This window comes from Gavia stellata, chromosome 6 (genome assembly GCF_030936135.1).
Source record: "Gavia stellata isolate bGavSte3 chromosome 6, bGavSte3.hap2, whole genome shotgun sequence".
Taxonomy (NCBI): Eukaryota; Metazoa; Chordata; class Aves; order Gaviiformes; family Gaviidae; genus Gavia; species Gavia stellata.
The window spans coordinates 61,579,549-61,607,442 of NC_082599.1; the positions used below are offsets into that span (position 1 = coordinate 61,579,549).

General features: G+C 44.4%; 1 protein-coding gene across 1 annotated transcript in view; it reads left to right on the plus strand.

The window, feature by feature from the left end:
* ADCY1 (adenylate cyclase 1) overlaps positions 1 to 27,894 on the plus strand; it is a 155,496-nt gene that overhangs the window by 53,251 nt on the left and 74,351 nt on the right. Inside the window, exons 3-4 of the mRNA XM_059818953.1 lie at positions 10,419 to 10,537; positions 25,159 to 25,270. Of these exons, the coding sequence (XP_059674936.1) occupies positions 10,419 to 10,537; positions 25,159 to 25,270 (231 nt within the window). The remainder of the gene's footprint in view (positions 1 to 10,418; positions 10,538 to 25,158; positions 25,271 to 27,894) is intronic.

Sequence of the window (27,894 nt, forward strand, 5' to 3'; positions counted from 1 at the left end):
TGGCAAAAAAAATACGTTCTAAGGTAAAGTTTTTTTTCAGCTTTGCCATTCTAGAATGAACGTTCGTCTGTCACATAATTTTAATTCTTTCTAAGGTTTCTGTTCCCCATTACCTTTTCAGTATAAACCGATTTCATTTGGAGTTTAGCTTCCCTTCAGGCACATGTGATTAGGAATTTCCCAGTTTGACAAGATAATAATGAACTAAATCTGAGTCACACTTGTTACTTTAAGTGAGTGAATACACTCATTGCTTCCTTAGCGTGTTCGTGGTTGGTCCTTGGTTTTCCTCTTTGGAGGGCAGTGAGATTTTCTGCTGATGGGTTGGGCTCACTTCCCTGCTCTGCGAAGACAAAATGAGGACAAGTAGCAAAGGACAAAGGCTTTTAGATTTTTCCAGTCTAGATTTTTCAAAGCAAAGTATTGTATCTTAAGCCTCTGGAGATTTTGGCATCTATTCCATGTGACTGTTTTGCGCTGTGCTTTGCTTTCATACTGCTATACTAAAGGCATCTGTGGTTTTTGAAAAAGGAAATGCTAACTGCTTACCACTGAACGGGTCTTACTTCGGTTCTAAAATCATTGCTTTTGACTTGAGGTTCCTGGCTTTTTAAAATCCTCTGTCTGCTCACCCGCACTACTGAACTCACGTTCTATCGCTAGCGATCAGGAAAGTTTATCTTTACTGAAGAGTTCTTGCTTGTTCCACTACCAGCAAAAATCTGTAATAAGAAATCAGATGTACTGATCTGGAGTGGCTACTGCAGCTCTAAAGGTTGTGCCACATGAGGCAGCAGCGATGTTGTGAAGCACCGGTACTGGTGCAGCGACGTGTCCTTAACGTCCCTCTGTTTCTTCCCCCGTTCTGGACCCTCAGCTGCAGAATGCGCCCGCTCCAGCAGCGAGGAAAGAGGATGGGAGACGTCTGCGGCTTTGCTCCCCTGCGCAAGGTTTCTCAGCAAGGTGCCAGAGCGGACCACAGCAGGTTTGCCACGTAGCTGTGTGGAGCTGGTGGAGATACCTGGGTTTTGGAGAAGGAGCGTGGTGAGGGAGGATGTCCTATCTATCTCACGCGGCAGAGGAAAAGCAGAGTGCCACAGTCCCAGTACCTTCCCCAGCTGTAACATGGAGCATGTTCCTCGAGAAAAAACCCACTATCTGGGGACGGGAGGGTTAGTGAGGGCAGAAATGGGGCATGCGTCTGCCTTGCTGAAGGTTGGGGTCTGTGACTTCCCCTTCCCGAGGAGTACATACGCGCCTAGCCCAAGTATTCGGTGTTATACTGGTGGGACAAAGCAGAGATGGCTGTGGACCGGGAAGAGGTGAAGCTGTAACTGTAGAGGAAACTTAGTGCAGCAGGGGTAAGCCAGCGAAGCTCTTCCCTTTACCCTGGAAGGTGAAGCTGACGCTGCTTGTGATGCCATCTTCCTAGCATCTTCAGAAGAAGAGAGAGAGATACAGGCTTGTTGTCCCAGTCCTGTTCACGGTGGAACACATCGCTCTGTGCGGTGCTTCAGCCTCTAGCAAATCTGAGCAATTTTTGGAACTTGTGCTTTAAGTGGGTCTTTTTGGTTTTAACATATCTACTCAACACATGCACATACTGTCAGTGCTGCTGTGAGGGGATCAGATAACTGAAAGGTGAAATCTGGCCTTCCTGACTGCAAGAGAAAGGGCAAAATGTTTTCTTTCCACATAGGAAGCTTTAGAACGGTATGTTCAATGGCTGTTCTGTGCCAAAAGAAGTTTTGTCTTCATTGACACGCCTTCAAGAACCCGCTTATTAAAATCCTGCTGGAGCTTAATAGATAGAAACAAGGACATTTATTAAACTAACATTTAATAAATAAAAAAAACTTCAAAAACTCCCATTTGACTTTTTTTTTGGTTTTCCTAGCTGATATTTTGAACTATACCATATTACTATCTTCCCAGACCCACTAACCTTCTCTAAATGTTTCCATGCTCGGTAGCATGTCTTTGCTGACCCATACACCTTTTGAACAGAACAGTGACCAAGACTAAAATAAGCAATTTGTGTTGAGACTATTTGCTTTACCTCCTAACTCCAGTTCCTCAAAAGAAGAGCGCCGAGTTGGAGTATATTGGAAATGTGTGTTTTAAGGCTTTGATTCCATAATTGCTGATCATCCCGTCACTGGCGGTTGCAGCCAGGGAGGTTTTCAGACCTCTCTTTCCCTTGCCCGTGTTCATTGCAGAAGGGCAAAGAGCTTTGCCACTGCTTTGGTTTTTTCCCCCGCCTTGTCTTATTTTCCTCCACCTGTTTCTGCCTTCAGCGAGCAGAAGAGACGAAGAATGCGGTGTTCCACGCCTGGTTTGAAGGGGTCACTTTGAAGAGATCATCACTGCTGGAGTCGAGAAATACCTGTCCCTAGCAACGTACTGCAGAAATGTTATTCCTTCTTCCCAGCCAAGCATAAGGAGGGCTTCAAGTTATCTGCTCTAGGGAACGCTCTGATTATGTCTGTGCGGCTACTTGCCTGCACTATAGTGAGGCAAATAAAGATGCCTTAAGTATAAAGGCACTGTTTGGTTGTGTGCATTTAGCTTCTTCTCGCTCAAGTTGGCTTCCAGTAGGAAGATTTCCGCTAACTGAGATGCGTATCTTCCTTTTCCTGTCAAGTTTTCTGTGGCGGTTCCATGGACACGTTGAGTTTTGCCAGTTAGGTTTCAGAGAGCGTGAATACTAAGGATATGGGGTGAAAGTGAAAAGATGAATGGTAGGCTGATGCTGCAGTCATTTATTCATTGCTAGTTTATATCTGGTGTCAACGCTGTTAGCTTGCTTTTCTGAAGATTAATCCTTACTGATCTATTTCTAGAGCATTCTGATTTAATAGATATGAGGGCAACCGGGAGAACAGGCTATGCTTTTTATACTTCTAGTTTCCCTGTTTAGCCTCGTAGCCTTTCTCTGCTCTTGCTCCTGTTTGAACAAGATTTGTGGAGCTGATCTCAAGTTCTCCTACTAGCAGTCTTCTAGTCCATTCCGGAATCACGCCTGCCTTTTTCGGATAGCATGACATAAAAACTCCTTAGTTATTCCATGGTCAGTGGCTCTCCGGGGCTTTTTTACATGCAGGGGTTTCCAACTCGTTTTCTCTCACGCGTTTTTGTGGATGGTACCTAAAAGGCACAGCGTACTGTTGAGTTTTTCTCACTCTTATTATTCCACTTCAGGTACGCTGTCCTGTGAACTTTGGACCTTGAAGCAGGTTTACGGTCTCTTTCCGCTCTCCAGCCTGATGCTTCTGCACTCCACGCTGCCCACTGCTCTCCCTGTTTTAGCCAAGACCTCCCCTAATTCTTTCACAAAGTCTTACCTTCTCCATTGTAACTAATAATCTTCCATGTGGAGCCTTTCAGTGCCTTATTAAAAGCTATGCTGACTATATATCCCACCTTTCCTTTATTTCAACAAAAATAATAAAGTTAACCATAGAAAGATGTCAAATTGGTCTGGTACAGGTCTGCTCATCCTGAATCCGTCTTGCAGTTCATACGTAACATATCGATCACCTACTATAACGGTACGTCGTTAGCCCTCCTCTTACTACTCAAAATCTGGGCATTAGGTGGTGGCTTTATGGATGGTCTTTTATGATTATGATTGTAATAATGACTTATGGATAGATAGAATTTGTCAAGAAATCTCAGGAACGTTCTGAAACATTGCCATCTTGTGGCTTGTAAAAAATCACCGTCTTTAACCGTGCTTTTTTCTTGTACTTCGTTGGAAGAAAGGGCGTAGCATAATCTAATTTAAAACAATTCACTAATGAAGTCTGCTGTCTTTGTTTGCCAGTTTACAGGAAGTCTAAATGAATCCTAGTAGTTCTCCACAAAGATGTTCTTCCATGCATTGCACTAGGCTTCTTTTCTCTCTCATTGTTTTGTTTCCTTACGGGGAATTAAAATGGCTGGGCAGCGTAATAACGGGATGGCAGAGACCATAAACCCACTAAGCAGTAGCTTTTAAAATTATGCAAGAGTGAACCTAGCAAGGTATAATGAGGTAGCAGGTGGTAATATTTAGGATGTACTTCGGAGTCCCAGCTGACTGAGTAGAAGCTGAATCTCAAAATTATATAGATGAGTTGACTTTGAAACAGTCTTATTAATATTTTATATGCATGTCTGATGCTTGTCTTCTCCAGGAAAGAAATGCTTTTTAAATATGGTGGCACTTTCCGTTGAAGTAGAGCAATAACAAAAGATCTGTGGTAGACTGCAAACATCGGTGGGTTAGATTTCATGTTTTGTATTGTAAAAAACCTTGTCAAGTAGATGATGATCAAAATGCCTCTCTCTTTTATGAGCTCCTTTTCCTATTTGTCAGCACTGTTGGAGCGTTACTATAACAAACAAAAATATTCGTATTTTATCAGCCAGGAAACAAAGGTGCCAAGCCTGGTTTTGTCACATGCTTCTTTTTGCGTTCTTTCTTTCTTTTTCAAGTCTCCATGAGAATGCAAAGAGCAGAGGACCGTGGGGGTGCGGCTCTCCGGGACGCGGGCGGCAGTTCAGGAGGCGCCCGGCGAAGCTGACTAAAAAAGACTGAGTCGCACCCATTGCAGTCCTGTTCTCAGGGGCTTGAAAGACGCGCAGAGCAGTAGATTTTTCTGCCTGGCCCTTCAGCAGGTCCAAACTGTAACTTCATTCTCAAAATGAATTCCACTAGCTGTGCATATACAGCGGCATGAGAGGACGAGGAGCAATGGGATGTTCAAGGAACGTGTGGACGTGGCACTGCAGGACATGGTTTAGTGGGCATGGTGGGGTTGGGGTGATGGTTGGACTTGATGATCTTACAGGTCTTTTCCAACCGTAGTGATTCTGTAAGATTCAAAGAAGCAGAGAAACATGTGAGCCCGCAGCTTTTAGGCAACGCTGCAGTTCCTCCGATTGCTTCTCTTCTGTATCTCAGAAAAAACGGCAATGACTGTTTCCTTTGATAAAATACTTTGCACTGACTATAAATAAGATTTCCATTTTGTTTTCTATTTATCTCATATGATAATCTACGGGAATGTAATTTAGCATGGAGAAGCACAGCAAGTGCATCCAGTTTATGGGTAGAAATTAGTGAGGGGTCATCCAACTGCACAGCAGGCAGTGGGAAAGAAAGGGGAGGATGCTGGCTGGGAACGTACAGACATTTTTCTGCATTTCAGTCGTCTTTTCTGATGAAGAGAGAGTGGGTTCATAAATGATTCACAACTTGCTGAAGGAATTTGAAAATGTATCGTAGTCATTTCCCATACGGATGTCAAAATAAATCATTTTGTACAATAGGAATAGAATGTGGTATTGGACGGGGTAGTATTGTTTGGGGAGCTGCATGAAACAATTGCAAATCAAGGTGAAAATTTCAAAGGGACTTTGAGAAAGTCGTGAGTGTTTGGAAGCAGCAGTAAAATAAGAAAGACGATGGTTTTCAAAATGGGAGGGGAAGGGCATCTTCATTTGGAGGCAGGCGCAAGAAATATATTAGGAACATGCGCTGGGGCCTCCCATAAAAGCAGAGCCGGGATGCGGGTGGGAGAAGCTGCCCAGGCCAGGGATGGGGATGGGAGAGGGAGTTGTGCTGAGAAGCCTCCAAACTGGAGAAGGCTGCAGAGAGCGTTGGGGCAGAAGAGAGCAGAGCGCGCAGATGACGGAAACCGTTGCTTCGGCATTCTCTGCTGTCTGCTTGCTCCTCTCCGCTTCCTCGCTCAGGAAAGAGAAATCACACCGCTGCTAGAGGCGGTTGAGCCTTGAGCTCCCTTGTTATTTTAGAAGCCGCACTTGTGCCCGGTAAGGTGGCAGGATGGCTTCCAGCCTCCCCAGGAAGCCACAGGCAGCCTCCGTGCCCCGTCCTTGTGCTCTTGTCCCCCTTGGTACCCAGCGGTCGGAAGGGACCTCTGGAGATCATCCAGCCCAACCACCCCCTCGGAGCGGGGCTGCCGGCAGCACCGGCTCTGGTCAGCTCTGCCTTTGTCTAGCTGAGTCTCGAATAACTGCACGGCTGTTAAAGTTTTTCCCCGGGTCCAACCCGGAGTGAGAATGGCAGTACAGGAGCTTGCACTTGCAATTAGGGTTAAGAACATTCCAAACAGCAAATAGTAATATTGGGTCTTTTTGGCAGTTAACAATGGGAAACGGTTTGGTTTTTTTTCATTTCTTTGCCTTTGCACATTTCCCTTCTTTGTCACGCGCGTAATGGTGCTAGTTGTCGAATAGCGCCAAGGTAACGCTGAGCAATTCCTATTTGGCTTGGTATGCACATTTTGACTTGCCTTGGAGTCAAATGAATGTTTGTTCCTTCTCTTATTTCTAGTAGTTCTTCACTGCTGTGGGAGAAGGAAATCTGGATGTGTTTCTAAATCGAGTGTCCTTTTCAAAATTAACGAAGTCTTCATTAATGGTGCAGAAATCCTCATTAATGAGGATAAAACAGTTGGCAGAGGCAGCCCAGTTCAGCATTCCAAATCCCAGGCTAGGACTGGCAATTTAAAATACAAATTTAATGGAAGATGCTGTGAATGAAGGCGATCGAGGTCCTCGTATGTAATTTTCTTTTCTTAGTGAGATTTGTACAGGGAATGCAAAACCATTGACAGACAAGTCCAGTCTCTGAAAAGAATCTTTTTTTTCAGCATGTGATTTCACTATAGACCATGTTAACCCTGGGTGAAGATTTACAGCAGGAGAAGAAGAGAGTACATGTTCCTAAAATAGCATCACTTGGTCACAGGGCCAGGATTTAATTTTCTGGGTAGAAACCGGCTGTAATAAGCCTAACCAGTGTTGTGGGTCAGTGAGAAAGGTGAAAACGTGGAAACATTTTTCTCTCTGCTAGGCACTGTGTTTTGGAATATGCCACATATTGAGGCTACCTCAGTACAACATCATTTGGCACCAGTAAGAAGGTCTGCAGCGTGAGTGGTGGTTTATTCTAGGCAAAGTTGGTGCTAATTGATCAGTGTTCCCTGTCTCACTCTTTCAATTTTTTTCTGTCACCACCCATCCCCGTCAGAGGCAACAACCACCCAAGCATGAATGTCACCACAAATGTGACCGGCTTTGCCTCACTGCAGTCACTTGTTCCATCCGATGCACTATGCAGCCACACACACATCGAATTTTTCCTTTGAGTCTGGTTTTCGGATTATTTTTACAATCAGATCAGTCACACAGGAGCAAATGAAAAAAATCAGACGACGACGGTAGGATTTGCTGAACAGAGATCCAGGCGGAGCCCCTTCCCAAACCTTCCAGCGGCCGTATTTGGCGTGCATGAATTCACTCTTAAAGCTCCAAACCTCCGAGTCCTTCATCATTCCTTAGGCTGGCCTGAAGGGCAATACCGCTGTGCTTGACGGATGAGATTTTGCCCGGAATCAAAGAGACTTTGCTTAGATTGTCGCTAGAGAGCTAGATGCTGTCTTTCATTTATTTTCAGCGCTTCTATACTTTCCATTGTGGGGTTGTTTCTTACATTTTCCAGTTTATCCTCCAGTGACAGTTCTTTACAGCCACGATGTCGCTTCCCTTCGTGGCCTCAAAGGTTGGCAGTGGCTGCCCTTTGAGAAAGCCATAATTGAGTCTTTCCTCGCTCGGTGAGTCTAGGGCTGCTAACCCTCTTTGTAAAGACTCTACAGTTCTTCCTCGGTAATCCATCTTCTTTTTTTTGTTGTTGTTGTTCTTTTTTCTTTTTCATCTCTAATGAAAAAAGCAAGCCAGCACAATTTGATAGAGGATTTTCATAAGCTCCCTTCAGGTCTTGCCGTAGTCAAGCCAACGTGTATAGGAATCACCATTTTTGTAGCCTCCCTTAATACATCCGACATGGGCAGGTTTCAACGCTGTCAGGTGCTGCGTCCTGCAGCTCTCCAACGCTACCTTCACAGTAACGACTGCTATTACTTCCCTGGCATCTGTGCTATTTTGCAGAAGTTATCTGTGAGTTTTTTATTCACATCTTCTGTTGTAACTGTGGTTACAGGCCATAGAAGAACTATTCAGGCAGCACTGGTCTCTGTAAGAGGCTGTTGGTACAATTTTTGGTTGGTTGGTTGTCCGTTTGGTTTAGTCTGACCTTCTAGGAAACAGAAGCTGAAACCCCGCTCTTCCTCCATAACAGCTTTGGAATTTACTTACCCATTTCAGCAGAACGGCAAAGATCTTGTTTAATGTGCTCGCTTAAAGAGAAGCTACAGTGAACATTTAGTCCTTATCAGACATCTCAAAATGGTCATCCAGGATAATACTTAGGAAATTCCAGCATCCTTTGAGTTTATACCATCTTAAGCACCAGAGAATTTAACCATCAGTCCAAACTTCTCTCTTGTGTGGATTCTCTGTTGTCTGATAGGCGGTCAGCTCACTTTACAACCTCAGGATATTTCAGTTAAAACAGTAAATCAGCTGCAAGGTGCAAGTAGTGGGCAACAGAGCTTCGTAAGATCCACTGGTGATAAAATGATTTGGTTTGGATTTTAACCCAAATTTTGGGTTACCCAGATATAGTTCTGCTGCAGAGATATAAGCATACTTAATGAAAGTCCATAAAAATTACAGTCGTTAACTATTTTCTACCAAGATGTAAGACCGTTTGGTTAATCTGAAACTGATGTATGCATAAACTGTTAACAAATATTTAATTGCACCATATTCTTCGCAATATTCTTAGTATACATATGAGAACAATACAAAATAGACTAAGTTAATGATCCTTAGCCTCGAGTCCCCATGAACTGCCATAGACATATGAAGGAACTTTAGTCTCAAGTAAGTACCAGGGCAGTTCTGCGAAGTTTAACTTACTCCTTTTTGACATAAATACTCCATGTGTCTTCTTCCAGAAGAAACTGTAAAATTAGAAACCCTTTGAGTATTATTTGGTGGTTTTGGCTGGTGGATGTGTGCATGTGCGCAACACAAAGCACTTGTCTGTGTAGATCCCCTTTTGTCAGTGTTAATTGTTGCTCCTTATTTATTTTATATCATTTAAATAAAAGGAGGATGTGGTTGGGCCGAGATCTGCGCTTCTCTGATGTCTCACAGCTGCCGTTATGGTGGCTCTCGATCATCAGATAAGAGAATTGCAGAATAGTTGAGATAGGAGGGGAATTTTGGAGGTTGTCTGGTCCAACCACCCTGCTTTCCAGGATGAGCTGCTCCATCACTTTTCCAGGACTCAAGGTGAGACTGCCTGGCCTCTAGTTCCCTGGATCCTCCTTCTTGCCCTTCTGGAAGATAGGAGTGGTGTTTTCTTTCCTCCAGTCTTCAGGCACTTCTCCCAGGCACCATCCTTGATCAAAGATTATTGAGAGCGGCCTTGCAATGACGTCTGCCAGCTCCCTCAGCGCTTGTGGGTGCGTCCCATCAGGGCCCATGGACTTACATATGTCCATTTTGCTTAAGTATTCCCTGACTTGATCCTCTTCCAGCAAGGGTCCATCTGCCTTGCTCCAGCCTTTCCCCGTGTTCTCTGGAACCTGGGATTCCTGCATCGGGTCGGATGTGGTTACGTGCGTTCATTCAGACTGTTGCCGTGACTGAAGCTGGCAGGTCTGACGGATAAGCTTGGAACTGCATTTTAAATGGCAAGCGTTTTCTGTGCGAAAACAAAACTTAAGTAGGTATCTAAGGACGCCTTACAACACCTAAGAACGCCTGCCTCAAGTTTTCCAGGTGGTACCCGCGATGGGCCAGGATACGTGGAAAAACTACACAGGCCTTGAGAGTCAATATGGACCAGATCCAAAACGTTAGAAGTCCTTTTTACGCAGGTCAGTGACCCGTGCTAAAAATCTCCCTGTGGATAGAGCAAGAGGAGCTGTGTCTAGCCAGGGGTTTGTACTGGTGTATTCCATTACGGAGCTGGCTGGAACAGACACGGGGTAAGATGCCATTAAAACTGTACCTTTCGTACTGTTCCGCTGAGTCAGACTGTGGATAAATCGATCGTCCACTCTCGCTGCTTAATAACCAGCTGTCGTGGTCCTTGTAATGTAACACTGTCATGAGATTCAGAAATAGGACACACAAAAGGATAGCAAATGATCCTGGGAAGTTTTTCCCGGACAGATAAATGCTACAATAAAGTAAGTTGTTCCTATTAGCATTGTGATGTTAATGAAAATTGTGGACAATGGTCTGCTGTTGAAGCTGGCTCTTCCCTTTCTGTATATGGTTTTTTGATTATTTTTTTTTTTAGCGCAGAAGACTGCAAAAAGACACCCGCACAGGCTGCAGAAGGTTAAGAGAAATGGTTCATATTATTTATGCAGCAGAAATTATCAGGAAGCAGACCAGATTAGGAAAAAATTATCTAGTTTGCTAGCTTAAAACTTTTGAATAATGGTCACACACTGTACCACAAAACTGATGTTGTTTATGTTTTCTTTTAGGAACGTCTCTTGATGAGTCTTTTGCCCAGGAATGTTGCAATGGAAATGAAGGAAGATTTCCTGAAGCCTCCTGAAAGGATTTTCCACAAGATTTACATTCAAAGGCATGACAACGTTAGGTAGGATTGATACAGCCCATGAAATAATTTAAAGCAGAGAATATTTAATACAAATAGAGTGACATGCAATTGCAGTCAGGTCTTGGAGAAAAAAACCCAAGCAGTACAGTGAAGATTTGTCATTTATGCAGGGGGGGAAGTTGGGCCCACTAAGAAGACTTAATAGTCTTCTCAGAAGATAATGGTGAACCAATAAATGGCTTAGAATAGTAGCGCTGGGAGGCAGACAACTTTTTTCAAATGAGTAGTCATTCTTTTGGTACTGTATTACGTTTTGGATGAAAGGAGTATTTATTTTGCATGGTAACTTTTACACATTTGTATTTTTCTGATATTAAGATGGATTACTTTTAATGCAGTAGATTTTCTGGGTAATGGCATGGAGATACAGAAAGAAAGTGTGATGTAAACTTAAAAAAATGTGCATCTGTCCCCATCATATGAGCGTTCCTCCTCAGAGGTTATTCACTGAGGCTCAATTCTTCTTCTTGCTCTTGTTCAGTAACGGGCTGTTGTGCAAGTGCCCTCATTTAGACCGGTGGTTGTTCAAGTTCATGCTCATTTGCTATTCTTCTCTGCCCCCCCCCAACCAAATTCCTTAAAGTCTTTGTCTGAATAGTGGTGTTCTATCATACTGCCTCTTAGCTGCTTTTTCTCCAAGTGCCTTGTTTCCCCACCAAAAACAGCGTCAAAGAGGTTTACTTGCTGCCACCTTTGCGCTAAGCAAGGTGCAGGCTTAATAAGCGATGCTGCAGCGCTGCCTTGATTTGCGCCGTGTACTCATGTGGCAGAGGAGTAAACTCCCGTAGCACCTCCTCCTCTCCCTCAGCCGCTGGTAAGTTCCTTCTCTCGGGGTTCAGTCTGTCTCCCATTGAGCTGACTCTAATCTTTGCAAGGACCGCTTCCCAGTGACTAAGCCATTGCAACTAAAAGCATTTGTGTCAGTGAGGGAATCGGAGATGGCTGTGATGGGAGTGTTTAGAAGAATACCAACTGAGGTCAGTTTTACACTGTAAAACTAAACATTACTGAATTTATCCATTAGCAGCTCACTTCTTGCTTACAGTTAAATCTTACATCATGTTGATCATCATCACTACATATCCAAAACTCTTGGACTTTAACGATCGATTTAAAGCTAGCTCAAAGCGTACAGTACCCCAGAGCCCATGCTGCGAAGTTAGCATTGGTGGCTACAGTCTTTGATGGTTCTCAATTGCCAAAGTCAGGCTTGAGAGCTCCTGGAGGAGACAATTCAAGATTAAGTGGGCTGTCTTCCTCCTTCTCCATTTCCCCTTGTTTTTGCCTCGTGCTTTTATGCTGTTGCCCCCCCCCCCCAACACCATTTGTCTTTTTTTCTTTTTCTTGCCCATCTTCCATCTTTAGATGATGTCCTGTCTATTTGCAGTCACTTGCGCTTATTTTCTCTGCTGCCTGCCAGATCTTTGTTGCTTGGATGCCTTCTACTATCTTTGCTTGTCTCTTTGGGGATTCCATTGCTAATATACTTAGAAAAATTGTGTCTAGTTGCGTTGTCATAGTGCTACGAAACACATGTATACCACTGTTGGTTGCACTTATATTCAGGTTCAAGGCAAGCCAAGGATAATTATATCCTGATAAGTACATTTATACCTTGTGTATGTCACAGGTCTCTGTGTTGGTTACAGTGGGAGTAGTCTTCTTAAAGGGCATTGTTTCGCAGTTGGGCTGGTTGACTATACTGCTTCTGAGTCCTCTCTTGCGCTGAGACCTTTGTGAAATGTAACCTTAGGAACACCCTTTTTTCTTGCTATATGAATCACAGAATCACTAAGGTTGGAAAAGACCTGTAAGTTCACCAAGTCCAACCATCACTCCAACACCACCATACCCACTAAACCATGTCCCGCAGTGCCACGTCCACACGTTCCTTGAACACCTCCAGGGATGGGGACTCCACCACCTCCCTGGGCAGCCTCTTCCAATGCTTCACCGCTCTCTCAGTAAATGAAATGGTAAACGCCATGAAATGGTGTTTCATGTAACCACAAAGGCTGCTGTGGCATACTCACTGCTTCGATGTGGAGTTCATAGAAGGTTTTGAACCCGAATACCCTGTCTGGAGAGGTGAATTCGTTCTCTGACGTTAAGAGGGTACTTTTGGAGCAAATGGAGGCAAAGTAAGATGGTCTCATTTTAACATCGCAGGAAAGCTCCTCAGGGAAGAGAACTGAAATCAGGAGACCTCCCCTCACCATCTGTACTGTAAGAAACTGTATTACCTTTTATTTCAGTAATGCTGATGTTGAGTAGTGGCAGTTCCCTGCTATACCGCGCAGACCTAAGAGACCATTCCCATATTCTCATGACTTGCCCTCTTCACACCACTATGAAAACAAACAAATCAAAAGCCTCTCTATTGTTCTAAATTCCTGGAGTTTTTAACCCCAAAGCTACACAGTGGGAAATAGCAAATGAGCTGCACTTTTACCTTTCGTATTGGCAACGCTTTCTTTTTGTCCCAGCAAATACCTGGAAGCGTCAGAGCATTATCCTCCAGAAGGGATAGGCTGGAGGAGAGAGGCGTGCAATTAGTAAACCGCATGATTTTTCCACTCCTCACCTATTAAAAACAAAAACAAAAAATCCCCAAAGACAAAAAAAACCTCACCAGCAACAAAACCCATCTGTTTCAGTCTTCTAAATAGCTGTCGGAAAAAAAAAGGAGGTTTTTAAGCACTACATCTTGCATGTGAAAAATAAGAGATTCATACATACCTTCTTTACCCTCTCCCAGAAAAACACGGGGGGATACATTACAGTGCATATATATACCCCCCTGTAAGAACTGAATAATGGACTGGGAAATCATCCTGACGTATTTCAGCTACACCATGGCAACAGCCGTGGTTTATCAATTAGTTGGTAAATATTTTACCAGCTAGTAAATAGTTGTTGAATGACTGCCTGCAACTGATTGCGCCTCCGGAAGGGAATGGAAACTCGCCTCTCCGCGTTGAGGCCAGAGCGCTCAGCGTTGTGTCACGCTTCGATGAGCTCTTCCCAGATCGGTGGTGAAGAGAGGAATTGATTTTCCTCGCAGATAACTCTCTTCAGTTAGAAATCCCTTCAGACCTCCATCTTAGTACCCAGGATTTTATTTTTCTGTCTGCAGTACGAAGCATGAAACTCCTTCAGCATCACTTTGAGATTTCTGTGTGGGGAGGGGGCCAGTTTAAAACTTACTTTGTATTTCCATTTGAGTCTGTTCTAAGGTCATCAGCAAATAGGGCCTGTAAAAGAGCACTGAATAGATGGCTCCCTACGACAGTGCAATCGCAGGAGCTTGCGAGGGCCCTGGGAACTGTAGCGGTCGGTTGGGAAAAACCCTTTTCTCCTCCAAAATGCTCACATTTAGCGAACGAAAAATTCCTGCCAAGAAAGACATGTATGAGCTCGAAACTTGGGGCAGGTCTGTTAGATACCTTCGCTGAAAGTGCCAGAAGTGCGGAGGAAGGCTGAAGGCTTGAACCCTTCACGTTCTTCCAGTTCCAGAGCTGGAACTTGTATAATTTAGTTCCTGGAGGAGCAGATCCTTTGCACAATGCTCATGCTTACTGCTTGAGCGCTGCAGAAACAAATGCTGACAGACGGCGATCTGAAACGTTGTTTGGCCGCTTGAAATATTTCTTTTCTTGTTCTGTCACTCTTTACTTTTCATTTAGCTTTTGCATTTTTAAATTAATTTAAATTAATTAATTTAATAATGCTCTGGCTATTTTGTTTATGTCAACTTCTTATCACCTTTATATGCATTTTTTCCCCTTCCTCTTATTTGGTTTCTCCTAACGCAGTTTTGCGGTGGTTCTGTAATTTTTTTGCGTTGTTTGAAGACTAAGTGAAACACGTGGCAAGAACTGCTTTTTCCTCCTCTTTCCCAATCCATTAACAGTGAACTTTTGAAGAGCGTCGAAGCTCTCTGTTCAGCAGCAGTTTCGTGTCAAAAGAGAAAGATCACTAGGCCCAAATTCACCTTCCTTTTGGAAGTGAGATAATGGTACAAGAAAAGGTTGTTACCCGTTGCAACCCTCTGTGCGTATTTGCGCCTGTGCAAAAAGGAACAAGAAGTCTTTCCCAGGCAAGTTTTGTTGTCTCCTGTGTACGCTGTGTAAAGGGTAGTGGTTAAAACAGAATAGATTTATCTGTGGAACCTTCCCAAAGAAGAGGTCAAAAGGAATTGTCACAAGTTGATGAAAATCAGTCCTTTGCCAACAAATTCTTCGCTCTACAGATACGCTGCTTCTTTTCCTGTGTTTTGTGTGGATACCTGAATATTACCCCATCATCTTCAAGAAGATGTGGCTGTTTTTGTCAAAGAGGAAGAAAGAAGGCTTTTTGTATACCTGCTACCTTGTAGAGTTTTTGAACAGAATTGCCGTGCAGTAGGAAATGAGTGCGTGTGTTTTAAATGGAAACCAACAACGCGAATGCGATACGCAAAACAAGACATGCAAATACACACCTAAAATTGTCATAGCACGAACCCAGTGAGGACACTAAATTCAAGCATCAGGAAGGTAAAATAATCACACCCAGTGTAAGATCGGTGCCTCATGAGAAGGAACTAGTCCATATTGAGTTCAGGAGCCGTATCAGCACGGTATAGGTGTTCTCTTACGGGGATGACCCCAGCCAAGGTCACAGTGAAGGATGTGAGGACCAGATGTCAGCTTACATGCGAAGACTCCCTAACAGACCGGCTCTTCTGTGATGCTCAGGACTATGGTTTGTAACGTACAAGAGACAGGTCTTTCCTAAGATTAGGTCAAGTGATGTAGGATTAATACTTCCTTTTCTTATCCCTTGTCTGGCCCTACAGGGTTGAGGAATTTACAGATTATGTACATCTATATATGTACAGTGCCTGCTTTAAAAACACACTACTCCTGACTGAATTTCTCCGTGCGGCTATAATTCAATTAAGTAATTTCAAGTTGTGTTTCAGCTCACATATATGCCCTGTGTGGAGCCCTCAACACGTTTTGTTGTTTGTCTCTTTTGAAATGGACTTTTTCCACTCCGTTAGATATTAATGAAACTGTTTGAACGCACGCATGGGGAGTCACCCTCCCTGGAGGTGTTCAAGGAACGTGTGGACGTGGCACTGCGGGACATGGTTTAGTGGGCATGGTGGGGTTGGGGTGATGGTTGGACTTGATGATCTTACAGGGCTTTTCCAACCTTAGTGATTCTGTGATATGGCTGACTTGGTATGTTAACAGACGACTTCTCACTCTGCTCCGTAACTCAAATAACGTTCCAGAGATAAACAGAAAGTGAACGTTGAACTGCTACCAATATCTTGAGCCTCTGATACAGCAATTTCATTTAGCCTGATTTTCACAAGTGTGAAATAAAACTGGCTGCTCTTCTCTAAGAAGAGATACTCGTTTCGGGCAGCACACGGCCTGATACAAAGCTATCAATCCAAAGATTCCTGGTGGCCATTTAGAGGCTGTTGTGACCCAGTCTGAGGCCAGAGCACAGTCTGCAGCTATTTATATGCAAATATTTCTGATTCGTGCTGTCTGCTAGAAAGCATCAGGACTCAAACAATTTTTGAATTTAACTTGCCCATTCCAAGGTCTTAAAAAGCCGTGATCGTGACGCCCGTGAACAGGCTTTTTTTACGCAGGCTTTCTGAGCTCGTAAGGCTTCACGGTGAACTAGTTCTCATGAATGATTATTTTGTGAAAACAACCCTCCCTTTGTTTTCACTTTTCACAGCCCTCTCTTTAATTTTTTGAGAGCACTTGTTTCTTCACCATTGCAGTGAATGATAGATAAAATTATTAATAATTTTCGCTTACGGTTGATCTTTAAGGGAAAAAAAACCCTACAGGTTCCTTTCTGAGGCAGCATGTGCCATTAAAATATGGTTCTTATTATAAGTTGTACTCTAATTAAACAAATGACCCAAGTGGAAAGAAAAAACAGGGCATACAACCCCTCGTTATTTTGCTGAGTATTTGTTTATACAAGTGGCTCCATTGAAAGCAGCAGGACTGTTCAAGTGCCCAGAACACATGAATGAGCGCTGTTAAAAGTGAACATTTACCACCTACAAGCTCCGAAATGTCTTGTGTAACTTGGCAGGATTTCTCCTCCAAAACGCCCCATAGAGTGACAGAGGAAAGGATTGCTCCGTCAATACTCGCAGTTGGGAAGCAGCTTCAATCTCGTACGCCAAGCCACAGGCTTTCCACCCTGGGTTTTAGCAGATGCAGCAGGTTCCTGGGAGAGCTGCGGGGTCACCGGGCAGGTGCCGGCTATGCCTGCCTGCCGGGATCACAGGGAGGAAAACAGGGATACAGAAGGTCATGGAGGGATGACTCAACGCTTGTCAACACAGAACTGGTCCAGATAGTCAAGGAGTATGAGATAATGGTGCATGTAACTTGTATGCTTGTGCTGAACCAGCTCAACTCCTTGTTTCTGGCAGCAATGAGAGAAGTGGCTGTTTATGATGCTGTCTTTCCTGAAGTTGCTCACGGCAGTGTTGCTTTGCTTTTATTCTGAATTTTTCTACCAGAAGCAGTTAGAAATAGCCGTTTGCGTATCAAATCAAATACTGCAGGTAACTTTAAAAAAAAGTCCTTAGGAAACTTCATTTAAAAATTAGAATCATGGAATCATAGAATGGTTTGGGTTGGAAGGAACCTTTAAAGATCTATCTAGTCTGACCCCCCTGCTATGGGCAGGGACATCTTTCACTAGACCAGGTTGCTCAGAGCCCCATCCAACCTGGCCTTGAACACTTCCACGGATGGGGCATCCACAGCTTCTCTGGGCAACCTGTTCAACCCTCATAGTCAAGAATTTATGCCTTGTATCTAATCTAAATCTACCCTCTTTTAGTTTAAAACTGTTGCCTCTTGTCCTGTCACTACCGACGCTGGTAAAAAGTCTCTCTCCCTCTCTCTTCTAAGCCCTCTTTAAGTACTGAAAGGCCGTAATAAGGTCTCCCTGGAGCCTTCTCTTCTGCAGGCTGAACAACCCCAACTCTCTCAGCCTTTCCTCACAGGAGAGGTGTTCCATCCCTCTGACCATTTCTGTGGCCTCCTCTGGACCCGCTCTATCAGGTCCATGTCTGTCTTGTGCTGGGGACCCCAGAGCTGGATGCAGTGCCTCAGATGGGGTCTCACCAGAGCGGAGTAGAAAGGGAGGATCGTCTCTCTCTACCTGCTGGCCACACATCCTGGGATACAATTGACTTTCCGGGCTGCAAACGCACGTTGCCGACTCACGTCCAATACTTCATCCACCAGTACACCCAAGTCCTTCTCCACAGGGCTGCTCTCAAGCCCTTCATCCTTCTTGTCTGTATCCATGTTTGGGATTGCCCCGACCCGTGTGTAGGACCTTGCACTTGGCGTTGTTCAACCTCATGAGGTTGACATGGGCCCACTCCTCCAGCCTGTCAAGGTCCCTCTGGGTGGCATCCCTTCCCTGTAGCGTTTCAACTGCACCGCTCAGCTTGGTGCCATCTGCAAACTTGCTGAGGGTGCGCTCACTCATTCTATGACGTTAATAAATTAGGAGGAAAACAAATAGAGAAAATCATTGCCCTTCAATGCTTACAAATCTGTATTTGCACATTAAGATACAGGTACCTCTCATATATGCTTTGTTGCAATAGTCCGTGGGACGTACCGTCTTACGCTAAATTTAAGTGGATATTAGAGCTTAGGCACGTTGTCTGCATGCGGAGTGTCTAGCAGGAGCTGTGCATCGGTAATTGTAGATGCAATTACTGTACGCTGTAATTGGAGGAACTGTTTTTGCAAGCTTTTTTGAAGAAGTTACCTTTTCAGAAAGCGAGGTGCGTTTCATTAAGGAAGGAGGAAGTATTCCGAGATCAGAGGGAAAGGTGCAGTGCATGGTGTCTGGAACAGGAAATATTCTGTAGCAAACTAAAGTCCTTTGAAGAAATCCGTTTGCGAATTTGGTGATTTTTGCAGTTGCAAATAACTTCTTGGGATATGTGTGTTTCCAAAGGTTTTTGACATAATTGTAAGATCTTTTAGTGTTATTGGTGACTAAAACGAACCATTTGCATATAAAAGAGTATTAATGAAAAGAATGGGTCGCTTTCTGCCAGAAATAAGCTAATTTTCCTACCAAATATAGAAAGGCGACTATGTAAATGTTAGGAAGACAGGCCGTGTTTTCAGTGGGGAGTATTTAAGCTGCACTCTAGCAATCAATACATTTTTAAAAAGTGTTAAAACTAAAGTAGTATTATACAAAAACCCAAGTAGTTTTAAGCTTATTTTACTGAACGAGAGTAAGACCGGTCGAAAGTTTCAGCAAAGAGCCACGGCAAAGCCAGAGTCAAAGCTGGGTTTTAGCCTTGCTCTGGGAGCGCTGCAAGAAGAACGGCGCTACCATCGCAGGGCAGCCGCCCCGACGTGTGGTTGCTGGCTCTCGGCAGAAGGTGTTCCAGGAGCAATGGGGGTTTTGAGTCATGGAAAGGGTAACCGTCTTGCATCTCAAATAAAGCCATTGGAAGGGAAGATTTCAAACTAGTCTGCTGCTGTTGCTGGCTGGCGCTTTAGGAATACTCAGTGTATGTTCCTCTCATCTTTTGTAAGCAAGCCAGCAGCGTTCACAGAATCACAGAATCACTAAAGTTGGAAAAGCCCTGTAAGATCATCAAGTCCAACCATCACCCCAACCCCACCATGCCCACTAACCATGTCCCGCAGTGCCACGTCCACACGTTCCTTGAACACCTCCAGGGATGGGGACTCCACCACCTCCCTGGGCAGCCTCTTCCAGTGCTTCACCACTCTCTCAGTAAAGACATTTTTCCTAATATCCAGCCTGAACCTCCCCTGGCGCAACTTGAGGCCATTTCCTCTTGTCCTGTCGCTTCTCACTTGGGAGAAGAGACCAACCCCCACCTCACCACAACCCCCTTTCAGGCAGTTGTAGAGAGCGATAAGGTCTCCCCTCAGCCTCCTCTTCTCCAGACTGAACAACCCCAGCTCCCTCAGCCGCTCCTCATCAGACTTGTGCTCCAGACCCCTCACCAGGTCCGTCGCCCTTCTCTGGACACGCTCCAGCACCTCAGTGTCCTTCTTGGAGTGAGGGGCCCAAAACTGAACACAGTATTCGAGGTGCGGCCTCACCAGCGCCGAGTACAGGAGCAAGCAGCCCTCTAACCCAGGACAGCACCACTCCTGCAGCACAATGGTGTCGCGCAGCCTTTAAAATGAAGAGCAGAGCAGAAGTTTGACAAAGCTCTGCTCAATAATTGATTCTTTTTCCTCCTAGAATTTAATTAGAATATTGACATGCTGTCGTAACTGGTGGCACTAATAACTTGTCTGTTTAAAAGCCGAAGTGATTTCAGTTTTTACCAGATTAGCCAAACTTCCTGATCCTCTGAACTTACTGGTAAAATCTTGGTATGACTGAAAACAACAGGACAAACGCTGAATACCTCAAAGGGCGTAGGATCGCAGAGTTTTTGATCTAGCCCACAAGCAAAGAGGACAATAGCTCTTTGAGGTCCCTTTGCTCAGCTGTGGGACGGAGGAGTAAGAGCATTGCCGAGCCCCCGGGCAGTGAGGCAGGACCAGGCTTAGCACGGCACTGATGGCTGAGCCTTGCTAACCAGCACATTTACACCGCTTGCCGCGGGGAGCGGCGCGGGAGTCGGGTGCGAGCTATGCTGCTGAACAAACAGAAGTAACCTTTGTCCTTTGTTTTCACTTTCTTTCCACTTTCATTTCTCTTCTTTCTTTAATAGTTGCGGTTTAGTTGTGATGGGGTTTTCTGGTTTTTCCCCCGAGCGCCCCAACGGCGTTGTTAAGATGCCGGTGGAATTAAAGCAGGGAGAGTCACATCCCTGAACGGTCGTTAAGAGAAACAATTGTTCATGTGTAGCTTCTCACTTCTTGTTTCTATATATGCTAATATATATATATATTAAATAAAATTACTTGGCAATCGCTGTGAAGTGTCCCGTTATACACCATACCATTATGAGGACTCTTTCCCATACCATTATGAGGACCCTTTAATGCATAAATAAGGTAGCCCTAGTTTGCTCTAGTTTAATCCTCTCTGAGGATGGGAACCTCCATGGCAACTGGCGATTAAGTTACAGTGAGCCAAGACTACTTTGCTCTTGAATGAGTGCATCTCCAGGAGTGATTCATGTGCCTTAACACTGAGGTCATTCCTGTCGTTGCTTTGTCTTTACTTTTCTAAGTATATCGATGTTAGACATGGCCTATGTTTAAGACTCTCATTATTTATGTGTGAATAATATATCCAAATGAAAGGAAAGGGAATTTCAGTGTTAATTTGTGTTCCACTGAGAAACAGATGGGGACTTGGACTTGGAAAATATTTGAATATATTTGAAAATATGGTTTGGCCCTGGAAACACTTTAGGCTTATCACTGGAATTCTGGCACTGTATGTCTTATAATTTTGCACGTTAGTACCTTTATGATTTTCATGGCCATAGCAAGAATTATAATCTCTTTTCCGTTCTCACTCCCCGTGGCAGATTTTGACACCTCCTGATAAAGGCTTTCTGTGTCCTTTACGTTCCAAAAACCTGAGCGGGACGTAACAGGGGAAAAAACTTCATTGCGTCAGGTGGGTGATTTGACTCTATAGTCAAAACCCGGTGTCGCAGACCAAGATGCTGCCCTAATTTGTTTTAGACATGGTACAATAAAGAGTAAATGTTGGCGCTGCCCTACAACACTTGTAGTCCAAGTAGTAAAGGAAGAGGCAACAGATGGGCACAGACAGGTGAAGAAGTGCAAGTGATAATACTGGTCAGCGCACTAGCTAAAATAAAATGAACCTGCTGATGCATTTCAACGCCATTTTTAGAATATCAGATTCTATCCACGTGTGTGAGAGGGGGTCACCCTCCTCAGGACTGCCAGCCCTGAGTGGCAGCAGACCATGGAAGCAGCAGGCTCACAGACCCAGTTGCATTTTGGGTCTGCAAAGGCCCTGCTTATCGCTGGCTGTTTCACAGAGTTGCAGAATCACAGAGTGATAGGGGTTGGAAGGGACCTCTGGAGATGATCTAGTCCAACCCCCCGCCAGAGCAGGGTCACCTAGAGTAGGTTGCACAGGAATGCGTCCAGGTGAGTTTTGAGTATCTCCAGAGAAGGAGACTCCACAATCTCTCTGGGCAGCTTGTTCCAGTGCTCTGCCACCCTCAAAGTAAAGAAGGTCCTCCTCATGTTTAGATGGAACGTCCTATGACCAAGTTTGTGCCCATTACCTCTTGTCCTGTCACTGGGCACCACTGAAAAAAGACTGGCCCCGTCCTCCTGGCACCCACCCCTGAAGTATTGATAAGCATTAGTAAGATCCCCCCTCAGTCTTCTCTTCTCCAGACTAAAAAGCCTCAAGTCCCTCAGCCTTTCCTCACAAGAAGGATGTTCCAGTCCCCTAACCATCTTCGTAGCCCTTTGCTGTACCTTCTTCAGCAGCTCCCGGTCCTTCTTAAACCGGGGAGCCCAGAACTGGACACAGCACTCCAGATGCACCTCACCAGGGCAGAGTGGAGGGGGATGATAACCTCCCTCACCCTGCTAGCCACGCTCTTCTTGATGCACCCCAGGATGCCGTTGGCCTTCTTGGCCCCAAGGGCACACTGCTGGCTCATGGTCACCCTGTTGTCCCCCAGGACTCCCAGGTCCCTTTCCACAGAGCTGCTCTCCAGCAGGTCAGCCCCCAACCCGTACTGATGCAGGGGGTTATTCCGCCCCAGGCGCAGTACCCTACACTCGCCTTGGTTGAATTTCATGACGTTCCTCTCTGCCCAACTCTCCAGCCTGTCCAGGTCACGCTGAATGGCAGCGCAGCCTTCCGGCGTGTCCACCACTCCTCCCGGTTTTCTACCATCCCTGCTGAAAAATCAGGTTTGGTCATCTGTATTTCAGCCTACATTCAAAAGAAATGCTACGGTTGTACTATTTCACGGGGGTAGGAACAAGCAGAATTTCTCTGAAAATAAGGCAGGGCTTGTACTCACAGCATTGCCCCCATCTGCTGTGCCACATCCAGACACGGGACTTAAACTTTGCACGTTTTCAGAATATTGTATTAAAGCAGTTACAATTTTTTTAAAAAGCCTTATGCCAAAACACATAGCAGCAATCGTATTACTTAACGTACTCCATTAGCTTTAAAATACAGACATGCACGTAACCGCAGTGTGAAATAATTCACAAGCATAACTGAACTACAACTGTGTCTCAGCGCGCAATAATTACACGTTTTACCTAAATTTGCAATTAGACGTTCAGCTATGGGTTGTGGGTACTTCTATGGACCTCACTTTTTTGTGTAATGACCAGTGTTTTGAATCAAATGCTGAGGGCTGAGCATTAATAGCTACTCTTAAAATGTTTAAAGGATTAGCAAGGACCCAATACTGACTTATTAAGGTAGTCGTGTGTGAAAGGACCCTCCTTTTAACTGAATAATCGTGCGTGACTCTATTTCCTGTGCTCTGTGCTTAACTAATTGAGAAGTTTCGATATAAGTGTCCATGTCGGCAGTGTAACAGTTACTCTGGTAGTTGTTAAGACATCATTCTATAGTCTCCACAAACACTGGGCATATTGCTGGTTTGTGTGTATGTTCTTTGTTGTTAAAGACCTTGGAAATAGAAAAAAACCCATCAAAATGTAGAATGTGCAAAGGACGAGATGTAAAGTGGCAGGGAAGCTAGCAGAGGCTGTTATTACAAAACAGTATCTACGCTCCCCCTCCATACTAACTAAAACCTGGAAACTACCTGACGTGTTGGATTGCAACAATTGTAGTTGTTGCTTTTTTCCTCTGCGTCTTTTTCAACGGTGTCAATTCTGATGTGAATTGAGGTCATACAGCGAATGGGTCGTAAAGCAAACTGCATGACAGAGCTCGATGCCCATTTAAATACGTTTGAAAATCTTCAAGGAATTTTGGAGGGTGATTTGCTATTAGCTGATGAATTTCCAGAAAGACCATCCTAAGGCTGTCAAAGAACAAGGATGTCAGTCCAGATTTAAGAGAATAAGTAGATCTTCATGGGCAAATACGCAGAGCTCTTTGATGGCGTTACTGCACTCTGTTAACGCCTTTTACCTTACCCATCACTTGGTTGGTTCACATTCACGATAGCAGAGTCACACATCAGTAAAGCTGACTGAATGCTGAATGTTTTATTTTAAGAAGCCTTTTTGTTGTGTTTAAACAGCGTAGGAATGGAACAGCTATTGTTTCCCTGAACCGGGGCTGTCTTGAGCAACGTTCTCACAAAGCGTGCTCAAAGGAGAAGAGAGTGAGGAGGCTGCCCCAAGGATTAACGTGACCACGTAGAGGCTTGCTTTGGAGACTAAAGCCGTTGAACTTCGGATGAGTGGGTTTTGTGCTGGGCTATGTTACCTAACCTGCTCTGGCGGTCAAGAGATTTTAGCAACTGGGTTAAATGAAATTACAGAAACGGGCTGAGTCAGGAGCCGTATTTGCTCTTTTTTGTTGCTTCACGGGAGAGTTCAGACCTGGTTACGGCGAAAGGGAAACAGTAGACTTGTTAGTCCTGCTTTTCTAGCATCTGCTCTTTTGTCTATAGAATGGAGGTTTGTTGAGGGGGAGAGGAGTACGTAATGCTTAATTTAACTTACAGTTTGCAAGCGAAGTATTACCCTATGTCAAGTATACCTAGGACGTGTAGCATGGGACTGTTTATTAGCATTGGCATAAAGAAAGAGTTGTTTGACATCCGTAGTCTGGGTGTTGGAGATAAATGCCTTAGGTTCCTGCAGCAGGCCCTGGGCCTCTGCCAACCGATGAAGGAATCTAAATAATTAAAAGGATCACTCTCTCGAGTTTCAGGATCTGCACAAGAATTTCTATTCTCTCTCTCACAGTAGTATCTGTGCTTCCTTCAACTATCTCCCCTTGTCATCACAGGTGGGTAGGGATTGTTCAGGCAGATTAAACTGTTGGACCTTAAAACCTTGCTAACGGTGGTGGAAGCTGGACACGTAACTGAGACACGCAGCACAGTACAGAGAAGCCTGGCCTGACACCGTGGATTCTAGCTCCTCACGAGGAGCAGTAAAACCACGTCACGGAGCTTCCGTACACACGCTATTAACTCCTGTCTTTCAGTACTTGGTAAACCTCATGGAAGGTTTATCCGTTTGGCTGGGGAACTCTACCAGTGCCAAAACTGTCTTTGAAACCAATTGAGCTGCGAAGATCCCAGCTGTAAAGAGGAGAAGGAATTGTTCTCTGTGCTCCTGGAGTACTCATGGGGGAACCTCGTGAATGAGGTGCTTTGCCATATGTACACCGGATAGTATAGGGGGTAGGTATATAGGCATTGAAAGTGTCCCAGGGTTCTCTACAACAGTTGACAGCACCAGGCTGATGCCTGTTTATCTGAATCTTTGCCATTTTTGTTCCAACTAGCACTTTATTGGTAGCGTTTTGGGGCTTGAGTTGGTGCTTTGGATGACATTCGTGCTATAAAAGAAGATAATGAGAATTTGAAGATGCCTTCTGTACTGATATCTCTGTGTCTTTTTCCTTCTTTACAGCATTTTGTTTGCAGACATTGTGGGGTTCACTAGTTTGGCATCGCAGTGTACTGCCCAAGAGCTGGTGAAGCTGCTGAATGAGCTCTTTGGCAAATTTGATGAATTAGCTACAGTAAGTACAACATTCTTATTTCAATTTAATTTAAATTCCCGTCTGAAAAATGATGCATGAGTTACACACGTTAGAAATCTGTAAGAGACTGTTTTAGCCCTGTGCCTCATGAATTTGTAAAGGTTCCATTTTTTGTTAATATTCTGGAGAGAAAACAGTCTATTTTAATTGTTTAGGAAAGAAGCTTAAGTTGCTACTTTTAAATACACTTTTCTACCCCCCACCCCCCCACCCTCCCGGAGGCCATCAGCATTCTTCGTCGGTTTTGTTTGCACAAAATAGAGAAAATATTTCAATATTTACATTTCTGTCCTACATGGAAAAAAACAGGATAATGGAAAATATGAATATTGGCAGTACGGCATAAAACTGCTTTCTGTGATAATAAGAAGCTAGAGAGCAAAATTAGTTCTTCCCAGAGAGCACTCCTTGTCACAGAAATGAGGGTAGCTTTTCAGAGAGGCTATTGTAGGCAAAATGGGATCCATATCATAACTGAGACTTACGTTTTGGTCATTGCACTGACATTGTGCCAGACTCCCCAAGGAAAAAGAAAACAAGAGAAACGTTCCTTCCCTATAACTCCTAGCAGTCTAATGGTACCACAAGCATTTGACAAGAAACAAGAGGAATGGATGTGCCTGATAAAGCCACACATCTTGTTTCAAATTACATTTAACGATATGCTGAAAGTGTGTTTTCCCCTTGAACAAAGCACAACTTCATCAAATCTATCTTGTTGGCCAGCCGCGTCCTCGGAGCCTGCATTGCGGAGAGGTATCACCGTCACATAAATTGTGCTCCTCCACTGTCTCGCTATCTTGTCTTCAGACTCTGTGCAGCAGCCTAGAGAACATATTTCTTCAGGTCCCCAACATAAACAGCATCCGCATTTTTTCAGTCCAAACTCACTTCTCCTTGATGTAGTCTTCCACAGGAGAGATCTGAAGCCTGTGGACGCTTTGCATCTATGGCTCCCTCTTGATAAAGAGCTGTCAAGGTCCCCAAGGAGAAAGAAATCTTCTGCTCCACAAGATGCCAGGGTTGAGGAAGACTGATTCTTACTTCAGTGGGCTATCGTTTGATCAAGTGCCATGTCCTGATTTGCACTAGATCTCTTCAGGTCAGAACAGAGAGAAGCTATTGTGTGTTCCCTTTCTCCAAGAAATACGGAAGATTAACTTAGATGCTGGATAGAGATGCAATGGAGGTGCTGGTTTTTGGTATGAATTCGTAACACACTCCCAAGCCTTTGTGTAACCAGTTCATCACCGGAACTACTGGCAGCGCCTCGTAGAGAGCACAGGTCCCCAGCCCCCAGTACTTCAGAGGTGCATACCTTAGAAATAAAAGAGACTGCCATGTAGATGATCATTGGCAAGAGTTTAAATGGCTTGAAAAGTTCAAGTAGTCTCCTTGCTTTCATTTCATTACCAAATTTCACCCTCCAAATGTCAACCAGCCATCTAATAAGCTCTTCTAAAACTTACAATACTGTAATTTGTGGAGTCATCGTAGCCATGAAACACAAGGCAATGTAATAACACGGGAGCACCGCGACGTAACGTGAGATCCCACGCGTGCACGCAGAAGCACACGTGGCTGTGACGTGTGACATGGCATTGAAGCCAGGGAGATGGCTGCTGCACCATGCTTGCTCCCGTAGCAGTGGCCGGGTGCAGCCAACTGGAGATCTCGGTGACACCTGAAGTTGGGGTACCAGGCAGATGCCAGCTTTTGGTGCGAGGTCAGTTGTTTGTCAGGGAAGAAGCAGATCGGAGATAGCAGAAGAGCTACAAAGCCTTAGCTTTTCTCTTCAGCCTGCATACGTTCTTCTCCAAATTTGAAAATACATCTCATGGTTTCCTTCAGCTACGTGAGGAGGATTTGTTATTTACTTGTTCTTCTAGTTCAGACTGCTGCATCAGGGTGTGATGAAGGACAGAAGGTATGAGCTTTCCTTGGTGCCTTCTGATGTGGTAAAGGGAGACTTGTTATTGTGTCTCCTGCAGTTAGAAGAAATGTGCTGAGAAGTGTAATTTTTCGGAAGGATTCCGATATTTTGGTTAAAACAACTTCTCGATGTTTGTTATTGGGTCAAAACAGAGGACTGGGCTGATTTTAAAACGGTGCTGTGCTTTAGTATTCAGAATGATGAAGGAGGAAACTGCCAGGACTTTAAAGAAGAATGTAATGGTGATAGGTATGTTCCCTGAGACTCCCGAAGTGTGATCTGTGAGCGTGCACGCTGTGTGCTGCTGCTTCTTAGGCAGCAATGTCAACTGGAAGGGGCAGTTAATGACAACCCTTGTTAAAACAATCATCCTGTCTTAAAACTGTAACGCTTAAAAAAAAATCCGTGTCACCACGGTTGGAAGCGTAGTATGCGTAAGGTGGCGTATGTTGGTTGGGAGTCTCATGAAGAGCCTTGGTGTTTTGGCACATGGACGCATTGTAGGAATAGTGAGTCTTTGCTTTTTGATAGCATAGCTCTGCAGCTGACCAGAACCGGGTGCTTTAGACGAACATAAAAAATTCTTGTTGAGAGATCTTGGACAATTTAATCCTCAAGTTTGTCCTTCTGACATGTAGAAGCTGGTTTCTGCTTTTTAGCATTAGATTTT